This window comes from Bos indicus, chromosome 8, assembly GCF_029378745.1.
Source record: "Bos indicus isolate NIAB-ARS_2022 breed Sahiwal x Tharparkar chromosome 8, NIAB-ARS_B.indTharparkar_mat_pri_1.0, whole genome shotgun sequence".
NCBI classification, from domain to species: Eukaryota; Metazoa; Chordata; class Mammalia; order Artiodactyla; family Bovidae; genus Bos; species Bos indicus.
Window position 1 is genome coordinate 52825870 of NC_091767.1, and position 19612 is coordinate 52845481.

Consider the following 19612-nt stretch of genomic DNA (forward strand, 5'->3'; position numbering starts at 1 on the left):
ATTTGTTGATTAATTAATTATAATACATTATTCTTTGCAACAATAAACCAGAACATGAAAAATTAAGTTAGTAGCTTCCTTGTTTTTCTGGAAAACATCTGTTTATAAAAGTTACATCATAATTCAAATATAAAAAGCATAATCTTGGGGTTCCCTGGTGGCTCAGTAGCAAAGAATCCACCCACCAGTGCAGGGGACAGAGGTTCAATCCCTGATCTGGGAAGATACCATGGAGCAACTAAGCCCGTGCACCACAACTATTAAGCCTGTTCTCTAGAGTCCAGGAGCTACAGCTACTGAAGCCCAAGTACCCTAGAGCCTGTGCTCCACAACAAGAGAAGCCAGCACAGTAAGAAGCCCACGCACTGCAACTAGAGGAGCCCCTGCTCTCTGCAACTAGAGAAAGACCAGCACAACTGAAAATAAAAAATACATAAGCAATTTCTTAAAAAATACATGACCTTCTTTCCACTCACCTTGTCTAGAAAGTAAGCATATGTGAAGGCAGAAATGAGAGAATCCAAATCACAGGATTTGTGTCCAATAACCACATGGACCTTCTCCAAACGTTTGCTTCGATTCTGAAAAAAATTCAAATAAAACATCACAATTTAACAACAGATTAACATAAGTGGATATTTTTCAACTTTTTAAAGTATGTATGCTTTAGCTATATTCGGACACAATTGCAAAAACTCATAACTGTTTTATATAAGGGCCTAAAATGGTACAACATGTTTAACATTCAGAAATGCTCATTCAAATTTTAGTTAGTTGTCAAGAACAGAAAATCATTGGTTCACAACCTTGGGAACTTTCCTGGGTGAAACCTGAAACTGGCCCCCATATACAGAGAACAAGGGGAGACTGAAGAAGATGCAGCCCACTCCAGATGGGTGGGTGGCAGGTTCAATAAGCAAGGGAACCTACTTACAAGGCTTGCCTTAGGCAGCCACAAGACAGGTGTATCTCCACACCTGCCCACCAGAATCTTTAAAGTTTATGTAGAGGCCTTAACTGGCTTCCGTGACACATGATCTCAACAACACATTGTTCACTCAAGGCTGTGTCCGTAAAAATCGTTCCTGCTGTGGGACTGATGGGCAGATTGTACATTTCAAGGACAGGGGAGGGGAAGAGGAACCTCCAATTGCCAGAGTCTAGCTCTCAGGTCAACTGGTAGTCACATGCTCTCAATGACCTCCTCCAACAAAAATGTGGTTGTATTAAGATCATCCACAAAGTAACTTGACATGAACTATATCTCCAAGTCAACACTTTTTAGTAAAAGATTATTTTTGTCTAAAGAACAGTTCCATAGTATTTTATATCATTTCTTTACACAAGATGTTCTTCTCACTTTGAGAGAAAAAATGACTTTTTTCATATGTCCCTGGTGTGCAACACTATTTGGTAGAAATTTATTTTTTTCATGCCACATTTTGAGTGACAGGATACGCTCTCTCTGCATTATATTCTATAATTTAACAAATAAAAATGGTTGTAATTCTTTTCTTCCCTCCATAGAAAGTAATATGATCAGTATTATTGCTCCAAAAATACAAATCAGTTGCTATCAAAGAGTGTATATTGTCACCTCTCTGAAAGAGAAGACATACATACTGTTTTCTTTCCTGGTTAACTCAACAGTTGCTTAAAATTCTTTATATAAGGCTGACCTCCTTATAAAACACTGGATTAGAAGTGCTAAAGAACCAATCACAACCAGAAAATTCCACAACAAAACTGTCCAATAACGATAAGGGTAACCTAAACTGACATATTTATGGAATGTCAGGGATGATGCTTATATATACTTCCTCAGCTTTTCATCCTTTGTTTTAATTTCTCCTTTTATGACTTACTAGAAAGCCAACTCAATTGTAACACTGCTCAAAAAGCTACTCAAAAAATCCACTGTTCAATTGGTTATTTGATTTTGTTTAATTGATTATTTCAATTAAAAAAAAACACTTGTTATTCCTTTTTCTACAGAACAAAGAAAAAGGATTATTTAGTAACTTACTAGGCCTCTTACAACTGAATCTATAAACGTGTTGGTGTTTGTAGAGAACTACCATATCAGACTCAGAAATTAGTTATTCAACAACCAAACTGTGACCCGAGGAACATAATAAGGTAAATCTTGGAGGAGGCTCAATCAAAGAGCCTATGAGCACAGAGAATGATGGCAGGATCAATATTGCATATAAGTTGTCCAGTATGCAATATTGTAAATTAAAACAAATAGGTATATTTCAAAATATATTGACATGTTGATCTTTAGTAAAATAATAGGATTTTAAAATGTTATAAACACTCTGAAGATAATCATAACCACTGCCTCCCCCGCATCACCACCTGTAGCTCCCACTCCTTCCTCTCCCACCCTCCTTCCCTCAACCTCATAACTTTCTAGCTACTACACTTGTACTTTTGGAGGATTCTAGTCTAGACCCAGTTCTTACTCCCAAAGCCAGACTGCTTCCCTGTGCGAGACTGTCAGATTTAGAGGTATAGAAAGAAATTGGGATAAATGCAATTATACTCCATTACCACACAAATAAATGCATTAAGAAATCATATTACTGTAGACTGTTCTTCCGAGAAGCTCGAAGGTCTAAGTAGACATTACGTCATTTCTCCTCCCATATCTCTTGGAAGGCAGACAGTAAGAAGATTCACAACACTTTTTATAGGTCAGTAGAGGCTGTTAGAGGACTAGGATTGTTCCCAGAGCCCATGACCCGGTACAAAGAGCTCTGTCTCTTCTGCCCTGCACTAATCACACAATAATGCCATAATGACTTCAGTATCTACAAAATGAGCAGGGATGGGGATCGAGGGGGCAAAGAGAATGTTAAATACGCCTGTTAAATACAGCAAGGCTTCATAAAAGTATAGCATTAAAATTACTCCAAAGCTGATCTATCTGCCTCCTTGTCTAGGTTTGGTAATTCCTCAGCACAGCTCTGCATTCAACTTTCAGCTTGCACCAAAGAAGACATGGGGGAAAATAAGAAGACTTGGGAGTCAATGCATTTCCAAGCCCAAACCAATTATTAATTAGAAAGAGAAAGGAGCTAAATAAAATTGTTAGCCCAAACATAATGGGCCAATTCTCACAACTGGGGAATCTTCTAAGATTAGGATTTATTCATCCTTCTTCATTTAAAGAGAAAAAAGCATGTATCAACTTGCAGGTCAGGCTGTAGAAGATCCCAACACAAACCTTCGAGAGTTGTTTTTTTTTTTTTTTTTTGGTGCCCACATCCCTGTCTTCATGTTTTCTTATTTGTTTCCTGAATCCCCTTCTTCCCATGTATCAAGTTCCTTCAAAGTCATGACTTCTTCCAGCATCATTTACTATGTCTGCCATCTCCAGTCAACGCCCCAGTTCCCAGGCTCCAACACTATCTTCCCACCTCCATCATTCTGGTGGCCATCCTACCAGGGATCTATCTGCCCCTTCACTAGCAATTCCATAGCGAATCCACGCCAATGAGTACTCCCAGGTTAATGTGTTACTCACCAAGGTAACATACTTTCGTTTTAAAGAGACCTTCCAGGAATTATGCCACAATCCAAAAGGATGACTAGAAATTTCAGGCTGGCTAAAATTGTTAGACTAAAGAAAAGGGACATCAAAATCAGAAGGTTCCTTTGGTGACCCTTAAAATAGTAGACTCAACCTCAAAAAACATTCCAGATGTTCTTAAGAGCCTGATTCCTACCCAAACCCACTAAGATATAATTAAAGGGTAGCAAAAGTCAAGTATTGTAGAAACCAAGCTTAGACAGATTTCTGCTTGCTTGGAGGAATAAAACATGAAATTAGTTACATAAATTCAACCAGTAGGTGAACCCAAGGAATGTGCAGGATTTGGCTTTTCAAAACAGAGGTCAACAGCCAGAGAATACGGGTCCCACTTTCAAGCTTCCTACCACAAATGACCTTGGCCATATGATCAGAGTTAAAACAGGGGTCAAAGAAAGTCAGAAAAGTCTGGGACTGAGTTCAGGCGTCTGGGGCTGGTAACAGGGTATCCTTAAGGTACTTGGTCCACTTTGCATCAGTGGCTCCACACAGGGGCAACCATGAAACTGGTTCACAGAACTGAGAAGAGTCTCCTGACCACAATGACACCCTGCACTCCTCACAGCAGGCCTGTGGGCCCTTCCTGTGTCACATCCCCATATATTCACAGACTCATAGATGCTCAATCTTAAAGTCTATGACCCTTGACACAATTCAAATTGGGGTCTAGAGTATTTGCAAGCAGACAAATTATGCCCAAATAAAAGTGACATATGTACAATTTTACCAATTCAATTAATTATTGTCATTCAACTAATAAAATCCTGTTTGTGTCCCAGGCACTATACTAATCTCTAAGGATTCAGCACTGAACCAAGCAGACAAAAATCCCAGCCCCCATGGCACTTGCATTTTAGTGCAAGGAGATAAAAAGAGCCAATAATTAGATAAGGATGAATAGAAGGCTTGGAGAAGGCAATGGCACCCCACTCCAATACTCTTGCCTGGAAAATTCCATGGATGGAGGAGCCTGGTGGGCTGCAGTCTATGGGGTCGCTAAGAGTCGGACATGACTGAATGACTTCACTTTCACTTTTCACTTTCATGCATTGGAGAAGGAAATGGCAACCCACTCCAGTGTTCTTGCCTGGAGAATCCCAGAGACGGGGGAGCCTGGTGGGCTGCCGTCTGTGGGGTCGCACAGAGTCGGACACGACTGAAGTGACTTAGCAGCAGCAGGCTAGGGTGCCCTGGGATGAGGTTCATTGAGAAGGTGATATTAATAAAGATCTAAAGTGAAGAAAAGGGACCTCCAGTTATCTCAGGCCAAGGTACAAAGTAAGACAATGCCCAGAATGTTCCAACAAATAGTTATTGCCTAGCATATACATTTTCAAAATGTGACTTTATAAACTCCCAGCTAGGAGAGAGTAGATTTGGCAGGAAAACAGCCATCCCCTGATCTTGATATAAGCACACCAAGCATTAAGGAATCTCAGGAGACAGAGATTTATCATCTCCTATCTACATCCAGTGCTGAGCAAGCCCAAAACAAAATGGAATCTTCATAATGGGTTGAAATAGATACTGTACTCAACTTATACTATACCTTGAACTTCTGAATAGATGGACAGAATCTCTTCATAATCAACATATAAAAGAAAATATATTGAATATGCCAGTATTCCAGATCACAATCTTCATATGCTTTCAAAGTGTAATCCTATACATCACTATAATGAGATTTCTTCATGAAGTTTCTTACCTCTTTTTAAAAGCACCGAAATATCTAAGCATTAAGATTCAACCACCCATGAAAGCAAATTGTACTTGTCAGGCAAAAGCACTTTCAAACACACTCTGATCAAAACAGCATTGATCAGAGAGAGGGCTTCCAGAGCCCTGTCATTAGCTCAGGCCCCTCCATTGTTTTCGCTTTTTTTTTTTAATAACTCCACCCTCTGAGAAACAGAGCTGTTCCACCTGGTACTTTACATCCACAGCCCCACAACTAACCTTAGTCAACAAGCCCTTGCAACACAGTTTTACTATGGTTTCTCCATACCCATCCTACTCTACTCTCTTTTCTTAAAAATCCCAGGCAAATGTTTTCAAAAATAATGAATTGAAATGATCATTATAGACAAAGCCTACAGAAGTTGGAGAGTCCCCTCATCGCACACCGATGCAGAGCCTATTTCTTAGTCCCTCATCTTTAACCAGCAAACGAAGATGCCAGAGAAAAAGAAGTCATTTGAATTTACTGGATGGTATCTCCAAGGAAATCCAGGAACAGAAACAGTTGGCAGTTGACTACTTCTAACTCCAAGTCAATGAGGGGTCAGAATGAGGGGTCTTCCTTCCTGGAGGCTGGCTCGGGTGGCACAGAAAAGGGCTCAGTTTCTCCCCAGAAGAACCCTGTGTACTGAAGGCTGCCATGATTCTAAATCAGGAGACTCACAGATGGGCAAGAAGAAATCTTACATGCTACTAATGTTCCTTTCAGTCCCTATCTCCAGGCCAGTCACAGTCACCAGGAAAGCCAGGAGGGAGGGATGCATAACGAACCACAGCCAAATGAGCAGCAGGGACAAAAAGAGTCCAGAGCAACCTGGTCCTCCAAAGGCAAGGACGAAAGCCCCTGATCATCTCTGTCAGATGTGGATAAAGCCACATTCTTTGTTTGTTTGGTAAATGAGCAAGATGCCTTTTGTTATTGGCCTTGGGTTTAAGATGATGTATAGAACTTCTGACCTCCTGAACATCTCATAATCTTACCACTATCTGAGAAAAGGTTGGGACTCAGAGGGAGCACAGGCTGGAGGGAACAGCGTGACATTAATTAAAAGTTTAAAAAAGCAAAGAAGAAAACTTATCACTCTGTGCAAAGTCCCCAAAACATAGGAATTTCCTCCACCAACTGAAACTTTTGTATTTTATTCTTTATTTTTGTTTCTTTTTCTGGTAAGGAAAGAAATACATGTCATTATAAAGTCAGACACAACAAAAATTAAAACAAAGATAACCACTGTTAACATATTGTTGAATATTCCACATTTTAAATTTACACAAGTATACTGACACATATACTTTACAAAAACAGGGTTCTTCTCTACTTACAATAGCTAGGACATGAAAGCAACTCAGATGTCCATCAACAGATAAATAAGAAACTGTGGTACATGTATACAATGGAATATCACTCAGCCATAAAAAGGAATGCATTTGAGTCAGTTCTAATGAGGTGGATGAACCTATAGCCTATTATACAGAGTGAAGTAAGTCAGAAAGACAAAAAAAAGAAAACCTCAAACCAGGGCTCTGTAATAACCTAAAGGGTGGGATGGGGTGGGAGATGGGAGGGAAGCTCAAGAGGGAGGGGATATATGTATACTTATAACTGGTTCATGTTGATGTATGGCAGAAACCAACACAATATCATAAAGCAATTATCCTTCAACTAAAAATATTTTCTTTTTTTAAATGGAGTGCTTCTATTCCCAGTCTTTAGAGACTTCCTATTTTCATTTAACAGTATACTATGGACCTCTTTCCATGATCCAAACTACAGATATTCTTCATTCTTTCTGGCTTAATGGTATCAATTGTGAGGATACATCTCTAGGTATGAAGGAAGGGTGTGGGAGTTGGTTATATATATAGAATTCCTTGAATCATCATATGTGCTTTTTTAAAATCTCTATGATATTGCCAAATAGGATACTCTGGCCCACTGGCTACCTCATTTAGTCCAGTTTCATTCTAACGGTTAGTTAATAAATAATAATAAGTGACTGGGAGGCTGTAACTGATTTCTTCCGAGAGCTGTACCTCAGGTTATGCATAAAAACAAAAACATTTACCAGAATCTACAAATTCAGGACATAGACTGTTTATATTTGATTTTCTCATAGATGTCCAAATTTAATTGGTGACGTACTAGATGAATATAAACCAGCAAATTAGGAAAAGGCAAAAAGCTTTCAATGACGAAACTCAAATGATTTTGACATAATTGAATTGTCTCAGTCAGTACTGACAAAACTGAAACTTAATCAAGTCAGAGAAGCATAGTCTATAACCTCCCTGCTCACCGCCCTCCCACCTGACCTCAGTAACATTTTCCTTCAGCCTCTCTTTGACATGCTGAAGGCCCTCTTTTACTATCTCTCATTTGGGGAAAATAAGGGACAAGAGTCGATCTGAGCAAATTCAGCTATAAGTGGCTCAGACTGCGCATCTGTACCCCTTCTAGATGGTCCAACGTAGAGGCCATTGTGAGAAGGCACGGGGGGAGCCAAAAGCTACACTCAGCTATTACTGCACAAGGCCCTTCTTCTTGGGTGGGCATCTGGGTCCCCAGTGCCCTTGGGGTCAGGATCCCTTTAGCTGGGGCATTTGACACTGACTCAAACATTCATTGTTGTTCTCAGCTGAATCCGTCTTCCTCAACCTGTTTGCTACCCATCTTGCAAATACAATGTTCTCAAAAGAAATGACTTCATATATGGTTTTCATACTTCCTCAATCATAATAATGATTTGGGCTGTAATTGTTATTTTACTTAAGGCATTTAATTTTTTATATTTTTGTTCAAGATCCTCTTACTGACAATGTCCCAAAGGACAATTTTGGGGGAAAACATTATTATTTTTCCTCCACAGCTTCAACCAGAAAAGGTCAAGGATGATCCCCCCAAAATCCTCACCTTTTCTAAAGAGCTCCTTTAGGAATTGTCCTACATCTTATCATTTTCAGCCATTCCACTTTTGGGGGAACTGTGTCCATACATTTATTACCAACTTGGTGGGGTAGCCCTTTAATTTCCTTTCAGTACTGCTTCCTTTCAGCTTAAATAGATGCCCCATCCCAGAAGTCTGTCCTCCATGGTTTCACAGATTTTAATAATCTCTCAACCTTCCTCTTTTCAGACTTTAGAACTGTAGTCTTTTCCATCTAGCCTCATGTAGATGTACATCTGGGTCCACACAGCTTTCTGACCTTCTGCTGTCTTTAACCTCTTTGCTATGCTTAGATCTTGCTGTGAACTGAATTGCACACCTCAAAACTCAAATGTCGAAGCCCGAATCCCCAATGTGGTGGTATTTGGAGACGAGATCTTTGAAAAATAATTGAGTATAGATTTATTCATGAGGGTAGGGCTCTCAAGATGAAATTAGTGCTCTTATAAAACAGCAGAGTGTTTGTGCTGTCTATTTCCCTCTTTCTATCTCTCTCCATTGTGTGAGATCAGAAGAAGGAGGCTTTCTGTAATGCCAGAAGGTGGTTCTCACCAGGACCCAACCATGCCAGTACCCTGATCTTGGACTTCCCGTCTTCAGAACTGTGAGAAATAAATTTATGGTGTTTAAGTCACCCAGTCTATGGGTGGCTCTAAGTTAACCTTAAATTAACTTAATACTTAATTTTTTGATAATATAAGTAAGACTGCAAGGAATATTAGGAACATAGTATTCTTATGCCCATCTCTAGTTATTTCTTCAAGATATACTTCTGAATTTTATATTTCTGGGTAACGTAGGTAATGTAGAATGTAAATATTTTAATGCCTACTAGAAAACTAGAAATTTACATTTTCACCTACAGAAATAACTGATTTTCAAATCTTCGGCTCTGTTTAAGCATTATCTTATTGCTAGGCAAAATAGTACTTTAATAGTATATTTATTATACTTATAAGTGCTTTAGGTCATTTTTTTCCTATGGACACTGGTGTCTTCATATGGACATATTTTTTTGTGAATTTTTCACTGCATATCATTTTAGGATGTTTATTCTATCCTCACTGCTGAATTAAAATACTGTATTATTAACAAATTCAACTCTGGAAACATCAATAAGATATTACTTTGTTCTCTGGCCTCAGGCATCTATGGAACAGCTTGTTCAATAAGTTGCATTAAGCATACATTATTTAATATGACATTATCTTTTCAAGCACTAAAGAGCAATGAATGATACACTTTGTACCATCCTTTTGTACCATCTTACCATCTTATTCTCAATCTACCTACTATGTTTTCTGAAAATCGTTGCAATAATACAGGTCAGACTCTGCCTTAGTTTCTTGCTTTGACTGAAATCCATTTACTTCTCTTATAGTTAGACCCATATAAAAATGATGATGCAATTTAAATTTAAATCTAAGGTGTTGAATGTATCATTCACTATTAGGTATCTTTAAAAGCAGTGAAATTTTGATAGGCCTAAAAGAATGACAGAACTGAGAGACTAGATCTTGAAAGTTCTCATCACAAAGAAAAAATTATAATTATTGTGGTGATGGATGTTAATTAGATTTATTGTAATGATCATTTTCCCATGATCAATACAAATTTTCCCAAATATTCAATACAAATATTGAATCAATGTTATACTCCTGAGAATACAGTATAATATAACACAGTATTACATGTAAAGTACATCCCAATAAAAATACATACATATAACATGTGATTTGGCTACTTAATTCTGTGGGGAAAATGATAAAAAATAAAGAGTAGGAGATAATATTTGCATAATATTTGTACCATCTTGCTATTAAAAGGGCAATATTTCTATCACAAAAAAAGTTTCTACACGTTGATTGAGAAAAAGACAACCAACGAAATTATCAGTAGAAGTGAGAATAGGCAATTAATAGAAGAAAAAAATGAATAAATGAAAGGAAATTCAGTCTCATTAGTAGTCATGGAAATGCAAATTAGATCAACAATAATTTAATTTTTTTGCCCATCAAATTGGCAAAAAAATTGGGAATGCTCACACCCACTGCTGGTTAGATTGCAGGCAGTAGTAAGGAATACTACAACCAATTAGTCCCCAATGTAGGACTAATTTGACAGTACCCTTTAAGATGCAGAATGTTGACCCTTCTTGATCCAACATTTATTTCATTTCTAGGTATCTATTCTATAAAAATAAAATCACCAATAAATATGGGTATTTTAAATTCCTCATTGTAATTCAAAATCCATTGTTAAATATGGATATTCAATAAAATCCTGAGAAATATTTGTCGAAGCAGATATTTGTAACAGAAGCAAAAGGAAAAAACAAACAAATAAGAAACAACATCAATGTATAACAACCAAGGAATCGTTTGATAAATTATAGACTATCCATAGCACCTATTATCAGACAAATGAGTTAGATCACTATAAAGACCTGCAAAGATGTATTCCAATATTTTCCCCACTACTTCACATGGCTGCCTCTTTCTTTCTGGGTCCTGCTTCTCAGAAGAAAAGAATGCTGCTATGGTGACAGTAACATCTTGCTGATTGCACTGGGATCACCTACTAGGACATTGTTTGTAATGCAGATTACTGAGCCCGTCCCTGATACTCAGAATTAGTAGGTCTGCAGGAAAGTCTAAGAATAATGTGACATGTTTGGAAGCCATGGCCTTAAAGAGGACCCAAGATTAAGCTCCCAAGGACCATCTGGCTTTTGTCAACAGAAGAACAAATCTGCATTTGGGTTTTGAAAAGCACTGCTCGAGTTATCCTAGATTAAATACAGTTTCAAAGGGAACTACTGGTGTTGTTAGATTTACTAAAGTTAGATTTACTCAAGACTATAGTTAGAAAAGGACATGGGTTCACCCAGTTGAAACCCATCAATAGTTTCCAAAGTGAGAAAAAACAAACCACATAAACTCCTATTTATCTCATCCTTTGAAGTTTTCTGTTTTATTAAAACTACATTTTATGATGTGTCATATCCTAGTCTAGTAATACATGAACAGAATTCAGAAATAAATATACGTCTTGAGAGAATGAACTCAAAAGACTTCTACTAATGTTTTTGTATAAGAAAAAAATAGACCATTTTTTATAGAGGACAAACTAAGAACTGAGAAATAAAGAGGAGAGGAAGGAATAACTTCAACCTCCATCTAAAGTCCACCAGGCTTCCTCTTTGGTGCAATATTCTACTTTTGCTGTGGAGTATGGAGAAATAAAAGTCAAAAACACAAATTAAAATAAGCAGTACATCTCTTCATTTGTTGGTGTGTGCAATCTTTAGTTCCTAGTAATCCATGCATTGGGGGGTCAGCTATTCAAGTATCAGAGATTCAGTTTTACTAGATCAATAGCTCCTTGCAAGCCCTGGCCACATCTTGAACTTGGTATCCCCCAGAGTTCCTAAAGCAGTGAGTGCTCTGCACACAGCAGATGCTCGAAGCAGCATTTGTTAGTGAAAACAATGGTTGGATATAACAGTTAGGCAGAAGAGGGTTTTTAATTTTTATATCTATCATGTTCTTGTAGAACAACAGTAGTATGGACTAACACTTTGTTAATAGCCCCAAAGTTAAAAATTATATTACAGACTGCAAGTAATCATACTTCTCTCAAGTATAAGACTCTCATTTCATAGTGGGGTCTCTCTCTGAATTTCTCCCCCACAACATACACACACATACATACACACACACACATACACACACACACACACATACACATACACACTCCAGACTATGACATACTCATTCTGTCTACTTCATGTGGTTACGTTCAAAAAATGCTTTAAAGTGATTTTTTATAGTAACAGATTTTATGACTATTATTTATCACATATTATCACATATTTCCCTTTTCTTCTTAGGATTTTAAACACTTGACTTCTGACTCTATTACACATTCTAATTTATTCATTATTCTGAAGATATAACTGTTATAGTAATTTTGTTTTTAAATGTCTCAAGCAGGGGAGAATAATACACTGTGGAATTCTATGAAAACATGACTTGCTATCTGTGTGTGTGTGTGTGTGCGTGTGTGTGTGTGTGTGTGTGAAGCAGGCCCAATGCTGGGCCCTGATCCATTAACCCCCACAGACAGGTTTCACTATAATTAGTTACCAGGTGTTACTCAGCTGCAGCTCCAGCACTTAAGTGGTTAATGGATGTCCAGTGCAGAGTAATTTTAAAATTCCAGTTTGCGTGATTTCAAGACAAAAGGGGTATTTATCATATTAACAATCAGAGCTAGTGAGGTTGTTGCCCCAAAGCACTATTTTTCCCAGGAATTTCAAAACTTCATGTGTGCACTTCTATTTTGCAGTTATGTCCTATTCATTTTGGTTGACAAAATGTGGAAAATGTGTCATAAAGTTCAAATTACTTCCGACTGTCTACTCACAAATAGGATAAGACATACATCTGCTTTCCCCAAAGCAGAAGATTAAGTGTTCAAGTTCAGAATGCCCTTTTCACAAAATGTTGATAATTTCACAAGTTGGATGATGAATCTGTGTTTTCTCTGGCCTCTCTACGGTGCGTGTTCAAAAACATAGTTAAAAGTAAATGAGAAACTGAGACAAGAGAGCAAAGAGGTTTTCAGGAAAGAAGGAAGAGAAAGGAAAGAAAAAAGAGAGGGAGGGAGGAAGGGAAAGAGAGAGAGAAGGAAGAAGGGGAGCAGGGAGAGAAACCCCTTTTCATCAGGTTTTGGGAAAAGCCTGGGCCGTTCACACTCTGCGCAGCTAGTCAGAGTATGTCTTGGTTTCCATCCTTAGGGGTGACTCAGCAGTTAGAATTGTACTTGGTAAAAACATTCAACTAAATATCAGTTGAAAGGATGGACTGAAGCAATAAATAAGAACCCCAAATTCTGAGCTCATGGGCTTAGACTGAGACCGACAGAGCAGACCAGGAAGGTGATGTGTCTGCCTGCTCCTCAGCCCTTAACCTTCCTCATCCCACTCACTCTCACAAGCGCTCACACACACCCTATGCCCTTTTGGACACTCTTTTTCATCTCTGTCTTAGAGGTAGAGGTAGAGAAGAACAGCAGCTTTTATGATACCATCCACACACAGCACTGGAAAACCAAACTGCCTTAGACCTGAGAAAGCCAGTCCATAGATCCTGACATAATTCCAATGGAATCTTCTGTGATGTAATTGAACAAAGAAAATGTTTGCAGTGGAACTAGGATTTAGAGGGCTAAACCAGTGAGACTTTCAAGGGCTGTCAGGTTAAATCTGCATCAGGAAAATTACTGGAGGAAAATAAAGAACTGAGAGCCTTCACTTTGCTTTACTTTTGTGGGTTTGCTTTTCTTCCCTCTTCATCTTGGCAGTCTAATGTTATTCCTACACTCCTATGTGCACGTATCTGAATGTTTGTCCTGCCTGCAATAAGTTAAAATAATTTTTAAGAGGTGGAAAAATAGCGCCCAATTGATTTCAATCATGATTCACTAAAGCACTCAGATCTGCTTCCCTGCTCTTTTACTCTCCTCATCTACCGAAGGAAGAAACGCACTTTGAACAAGAGGTGGGTGCCGAGAGTGTGGGGGTCTTTATAAACTGTTTTTTATCAATAGATCATGGGAAACTTAGATTGACTCAGTAAATATATGACATGTACTGTTTCTGCAAAATTTTTGTAGTAAATACTTTATACGAAAACAGAGGGAGAAGATCCCAAATAACAAAAGGTATGATGACTTTTGAACTATTTCACTTTACCTGTCATTTTCTACCCATCTAAACACAGTTTCAAGGCTCGCTGCTAAGAATACAGAGCCTTCTGAAAATAGGATGTATATCTGGGTGCAGACAGGTGTTGATGGTTCTATAGCATATATCCACACACACACACACTCCCAGGCCTGCTCAGTTTGATCAACTCCATTGCTGTGAGTAACCCCTTGAATGAGGAGCACATGGGAATAATGAGGAAGCGACATTACTGTTAACACCTATGTAGAAACTGAGAAGCTAAAACCCTTTTAGTTTAACCACCCTCTTCCCCAGTAGCTGCACCAGAGGATGGACAGGGACCAAGGGAATTCTATAAAATGAAAGCCTGCCCATAGGGGTCATTGATACAAGCTGGAGCAACTCGCAGAAGCATCTCTAGGACAAAGCCTTTCCCCAGGGATGGGCAGGCAGCACCCAACCCAGTGAGCTTCAAAACACAATATTAGTCAGAAAATAAAAGACTAGAAAGCTGTTCTTATGCTACTACTTCTCAAATTTGCCCTGAAGAGTAATATTTAATAAGTAACAGCCCTAATTTTTGTTGCTACTTTTCCCATCTTTAAAGTTTTTATAAGTTGTATGAATTTACTTTTTTTCCTCGATTAAAAGTATTTCCTAAAAAAAAAAAAGTATTTCCTTTGGGACTTCCCTGGTGGTCCAATGGTTAAGACTCCACATTTCCAGCGCAGGGGACGTGAGCTCAATCCCTGGTCAGGGAACTAGGATCCCACATGCTGGGCCATGTGGGGGAAAAAAAGTATTTCCTTTTTTACTGGAAAAATTGTGATTCATAAGTATTTTAACTTTTCTTTAGTTGGTCCTCATGGAAAAGAACAAAAGGCTTCGTTCACTACACTAAGTTCTCAGAACCTTCTTTCGTGAGTCTTTCCTCAGATCAAGTCCTCTTAACCTGCTGCCTCTTCCAGAGTCAGCCTCTCACTGTGTGGCACAGGCTGCTCTGATCTGTTCATTAGTTCTCCTCCCTCAGATTGGAGGGCTGAAGCTAATTAGTCAGGTTTTCTCTCCCCATGAACAAGCCAAGATGTACTCGGAAGGCTTTTCCCAGAAGCTTTGCTTTGCTGCAGTCAGCTATTTGTTGTCATAAGAAAGATCTATTGCTTTAATACTCACACGAGTGAACGTCTGTATTTGGAAGGGATGTCGGGCAGGTGACACCACACACCTGGAATGTCTGAAAGCCTCTCAGAGATGACAGTAATGAATCGACCAGCGGCTGGGAGCAGGCAGAAAGAGAGGCTGCACTTCCAGCGAGATGTGGTGATGCAGGTTGGGGGGACCGTGTACAAGGGATATGCAGGGCAATGACTGTACTTTGCAAAGATGACAATTTTAATGATGCCATTATTTATTACACTGTGTGTTTTTCATTGAAAGAAGAACTCTCACCTTCCCGGTGACCTCTCATTCACTCTTTCAATATTTTGCAAAATACAAAACTCATTTTAAAACTAAACTGCAGCCAGCACACAGTAGTTGGGTATTTAATAAAGATTTATTAAAATACCTGTCTGGTGACACAGAATACTGCCATAGGAGATAGATACAGATGAGATAGATATAGAAATATGTGCATAAGTACTGTTTCATATGTTTTAAAAGCAGAAACAAATTAAGTATCACCCTCTGAGAAGAACAAGCTTTTCCAATGAAAAGTTTCCAGTTTTCTAAGCATCAGCTCCTTCCAAACCTAGGATAATATGCTTTTATGATTCTAAGTACTAAATGACCTGTGTTTCAGTTGCCCATACATTTTGCCCGTAGTAAACAACTCTCTTCTATTGAGAGAATTGTTTGGAGAGCCCAAACATAGCCCCTCAATATGAAAAAATTTCAATATGTTCATTTGAATTTTATTTTTGACATTTTAAGGGGCATCATCAATTAAATTCATTATGAAAAAGTTACCTTTAATATAAAATATTTGAACAAAGCTTTCTGCCTTGTTTTAAATAAATTAGTCATAAAAAAGAAACCTTCTGTATTAGAGGAAGATTTTGTTATTTAATTTTTAAATAAGTGTCACACTGAACTTTCAATACAAAAAATACATATCCAAAGAATGACAAATGAAGGTTTAAAAATATTTGGCAACCTTAACAATACATAATAACCACCAAACTTTTCACCATAATAAGTAGTTGTAAAGTGGACGACATCAGCTTCTAAAATATTTCACTAATCCTATAAAATATAACTTTGTTCATTTTGGGCTACTGGCTATATTCAATGATGAATTATGTAAAACTTTTAATTAAAGACTTGAATTTTCTTACAATTTTATTTTTCTTAAGAGAGTATTTTTTTCTGAGTAATGTCTTTAGCAGAAGTTAAAAATTCCAATAACAATCTGAATATTACATCTTAGTTTCTTAATACTGTGGTATCTGCTCTGAAAATTCCAAATATTTGAAACTATAAGCTAACACTTCTGCCTTATGACAACTGCAACCCCACTGCCCTATGTATAGATACTAATGTAAAAACAAATAGTCTTATTAGGAATACTTGTCAATTACTCACCGAACAACAACTGGAGAAGTGAATCTGTGGTTTGGAGACCCAAAGGAGTCATTGCACCTTAGCAGTGACCTTCAACTGTTTAATAGAGTATTGTTCATCTTCACAAATCAGTCCTGCTGTATGCTCCCCTCCCAAGCTTTTTTGTTGTTGGTTTGTTTGACTGTATTTCAGAAGGCTATAGCAACTAAGAGCCCTTAGATCATATAACATACAATTTTCATCAAAGAAAAAGGAGAGCAAGACTCCTCAACATGTAATGTGTGTGTGTGTGTGTGTGTGTGTGCACGCATGTGTGTGGTGTATGACTTCTTAATTCAGCCATGTCTTAAAATCTTTAAAATCTCAGGGTGGAAAAAAGGGGAGAAAATGTTTTTAAGCTTCTGGCTGAGGTGGTAGGAAGGTGCCAGTACTATGAGGGATGAGAGCAAGAAAAGATGGAGAGAATGTGGGACCATTGGATGGGGGAGATGGTCCTCTCTTTCCACTTGCTTAGTAAGCAAACCCCAGCTAACCAGAGACAAAAACTCAAGAGGCAACAACCAGTTAGTAACAACAGTGACAGCAGAGAGCACCTCACTGTCTCACTACTCCAGGGGGCACCATTTACATCTCACAGAACTGTGCCCAGGTGCCGCCATTCACATGCATTCAAGGTGAATGGTGCCTCCAGGACAACTGCAGAGCCACTGCTGCAGTTTCTCTGATCCTGGCATCATTTCACAAAATTCTCAGAATCCTGGATGGAAGATCCTTTAGTATTCCCAAGTTAAATCTGGTGAGCAGAGATCACAGGAGGTAATTGCCCCAGGGCTGGTATTTCCAAAGCCATGCATTTGACAGCTTCCCTGCCCATGGGCTGACTGCAGTGGGGACTGTTTCTAGTAATGTGGTGCCTCCAAGGCTCTGCACAGCCCTATCTCCCTCTGCCTCCTAGGTTGTTTCATTTAAGTTTTAAAATGATCATGGTCAACTTTTTATTATCTCAGGCAAACCCAACAAACATGAATTACTATGGTAGTATGGTATTTGGTAATTACAATATAGGAGATCAAACCAGTCAATCCTAAAGGAAATCAACCCTGAATATTCATTGGAAAGACAGGTGCTGACTGAACCTGAAGCTCCAATACTTTGGCCACCTGATGTGAAGAGCTGAATCATTGGAAAAGACCCTGATGCTGGGAAAGACTGAAGGCGGGAGGAGAAGGGGACAACAGAGGATGAGATGGTTGGAAAGCATCACCGACTCGATGGACATGAGTTTGAGCAAACTCCAGGAGATAGCGAAGGACAGGGAAACCTGGTGTGCTGCAGTTCATGGGGTCACAAAGAGTAGGACATGACTTAGTGACTGAACAGCAACAATAATGATATAGGTAATTCCACTGTAATAAGTAAAAGCTATAAACTTTTATACAGATTAGCACAGACAACGGTGTATTTAGAAAGTTTCCATTGTTTGGCCCCACCTGGCAACAATGGACACCATGTCATACCCATTTAAGTCCTTGTCAACTGGAAGATTGGTCCTTTGGAGAACTGATGCTTACTTGCAATCATCTCCACTGAGAGCACAGCATCAGCCAGCCCCACCACTAACACAGCTTCAGTGGCACATTTTAGACCCTTCTCTCAGCCCACCCTCCATGGGTTTCTTCTCAGCTCTTTGATCCCCATGAGCTCTTAGGAAAATCTCTCTTTCTAGGGAATAGGGGAGGAGAACAGAGCAATGAGGTATAAGTAAACAGTCTGTTTTCATTTCTTCTGCACCCTGCTACAAAAACAATAAGATTATTCATATGTCACAGGTCACTGAAAAAACAGTGTGGGAGCACAGAGAACAGGAGCATTAGCTTCCCTAAAGTGTCAAGAAGCTTCTTGAGAAAATCTTTCTTCCAGAAAAGAGAGGTGAGAGGTTCCCAGACTGAGAAGCAGCAGGAGCCTCTACTTTCTTTCCATGCTTCTCATAAGTCAAAAATGACTGGGCACAATATTTATGGGAAATCCTCACACACACACATATACCCCTACAAACTCCTTACTAGCTGGAGATTCAAGTAAAATGAGAGTTTACAGGTGAAATGGCATGATGTCTGTGATTTGCTTTCAAATCCCCCAGGAAGCAAAAATGTACAGTGATGCTAGTGGTAAAGAACCTGCCTGCCAATGCAGGAGACATAAGAGTCTTGGGTTCAATCCCTGGGTCGGGAAGCTACCCTGGAAGAGGGCATGGAAACCCACTCCAGTATTCTTGCCTGGGAAATCCCATGGACAGAGGAGCCTGGAGGGCTACGGTCCATAGGGTCGCTAAGAGTTAGACATGACTGTAGCAACTGAAAAAGAAGCAAGGGAAGATGCTGTGGAAAGAGATGAAACAGATTGGCAAAGCACTGGTAATTCCTGATAAGTGTTATGAGTTGAGTTTCACCCACTCAAAATCCCTATGTTGGGGTTCTAAAACTCCAGTGTCTCTGAACTTATTTGGAAACGGAGTTGTTGCAGATGTAATTAGTTAAGCTGGATGAGGTCATTTGGGTGGGCCCTAATCCAAGATGACTGTGTCCTTGTACACAGGGGGAATCTGGGCACAGAAATACGTATAGAAGGAAGACAAGATGAAGACACAGGGAGAAGGCCATCTATGAGTCAAAGAACAGATCTGAGTCCTCGAGACGTTAGAAGAGAGGCCTGAGACAGACCCTTCCTTTGTGCCCTCAGAGGGAACGTGGCCCTGGGACACTTAGATCTCAAACTTCCAACCTCCAGAACTGTCAGGCAATAAATTTCTATTGTTTAAACTACTCAGTTGTAGGTAATCTGTGCTGGCAGCCTGGGAAACAAACACACTAAATCCTAGGTCCACTGAGGGTTCATTATGCAATGCTTTCCATTTTTGTATATGTTTGAAATTTTCCATAATACAAAGGTTGAAAAAAAAGATGGCTTGTACATAGTCTCAGAAATATTAATAATTCAGCTGCACTCTGCTACAGCACTCCCTAAGGAAAACACCCAAGT

General features: G+C 38.9%; 1 protein-coding gene across 8 annotated transcripts in view; it reads right to left on the reverse strand.

Annotated features, from left to right (window-relative positions):
* Positions 1-19612, reverse strand: part of PRUNE2 (prune homolog 2 with BCH domain) — a 292303-nt gene that overhangs the window by 238669 nt on the left and 34022 nt on the right. For all 8 annotated transcript variants that reach the window (XM_019966096.2, XM_070794676.1, XM_070794675.1 and 5 more), the window contains one exon: positions 477-581. In XM_019966096.2, the coding sequence (XP_019821655.2) occupies positions 477-581 (105 nt within the window). Of the gene's footprint in view, positions 1-476; positions 582-19612 lie in introns of those variants that run through there.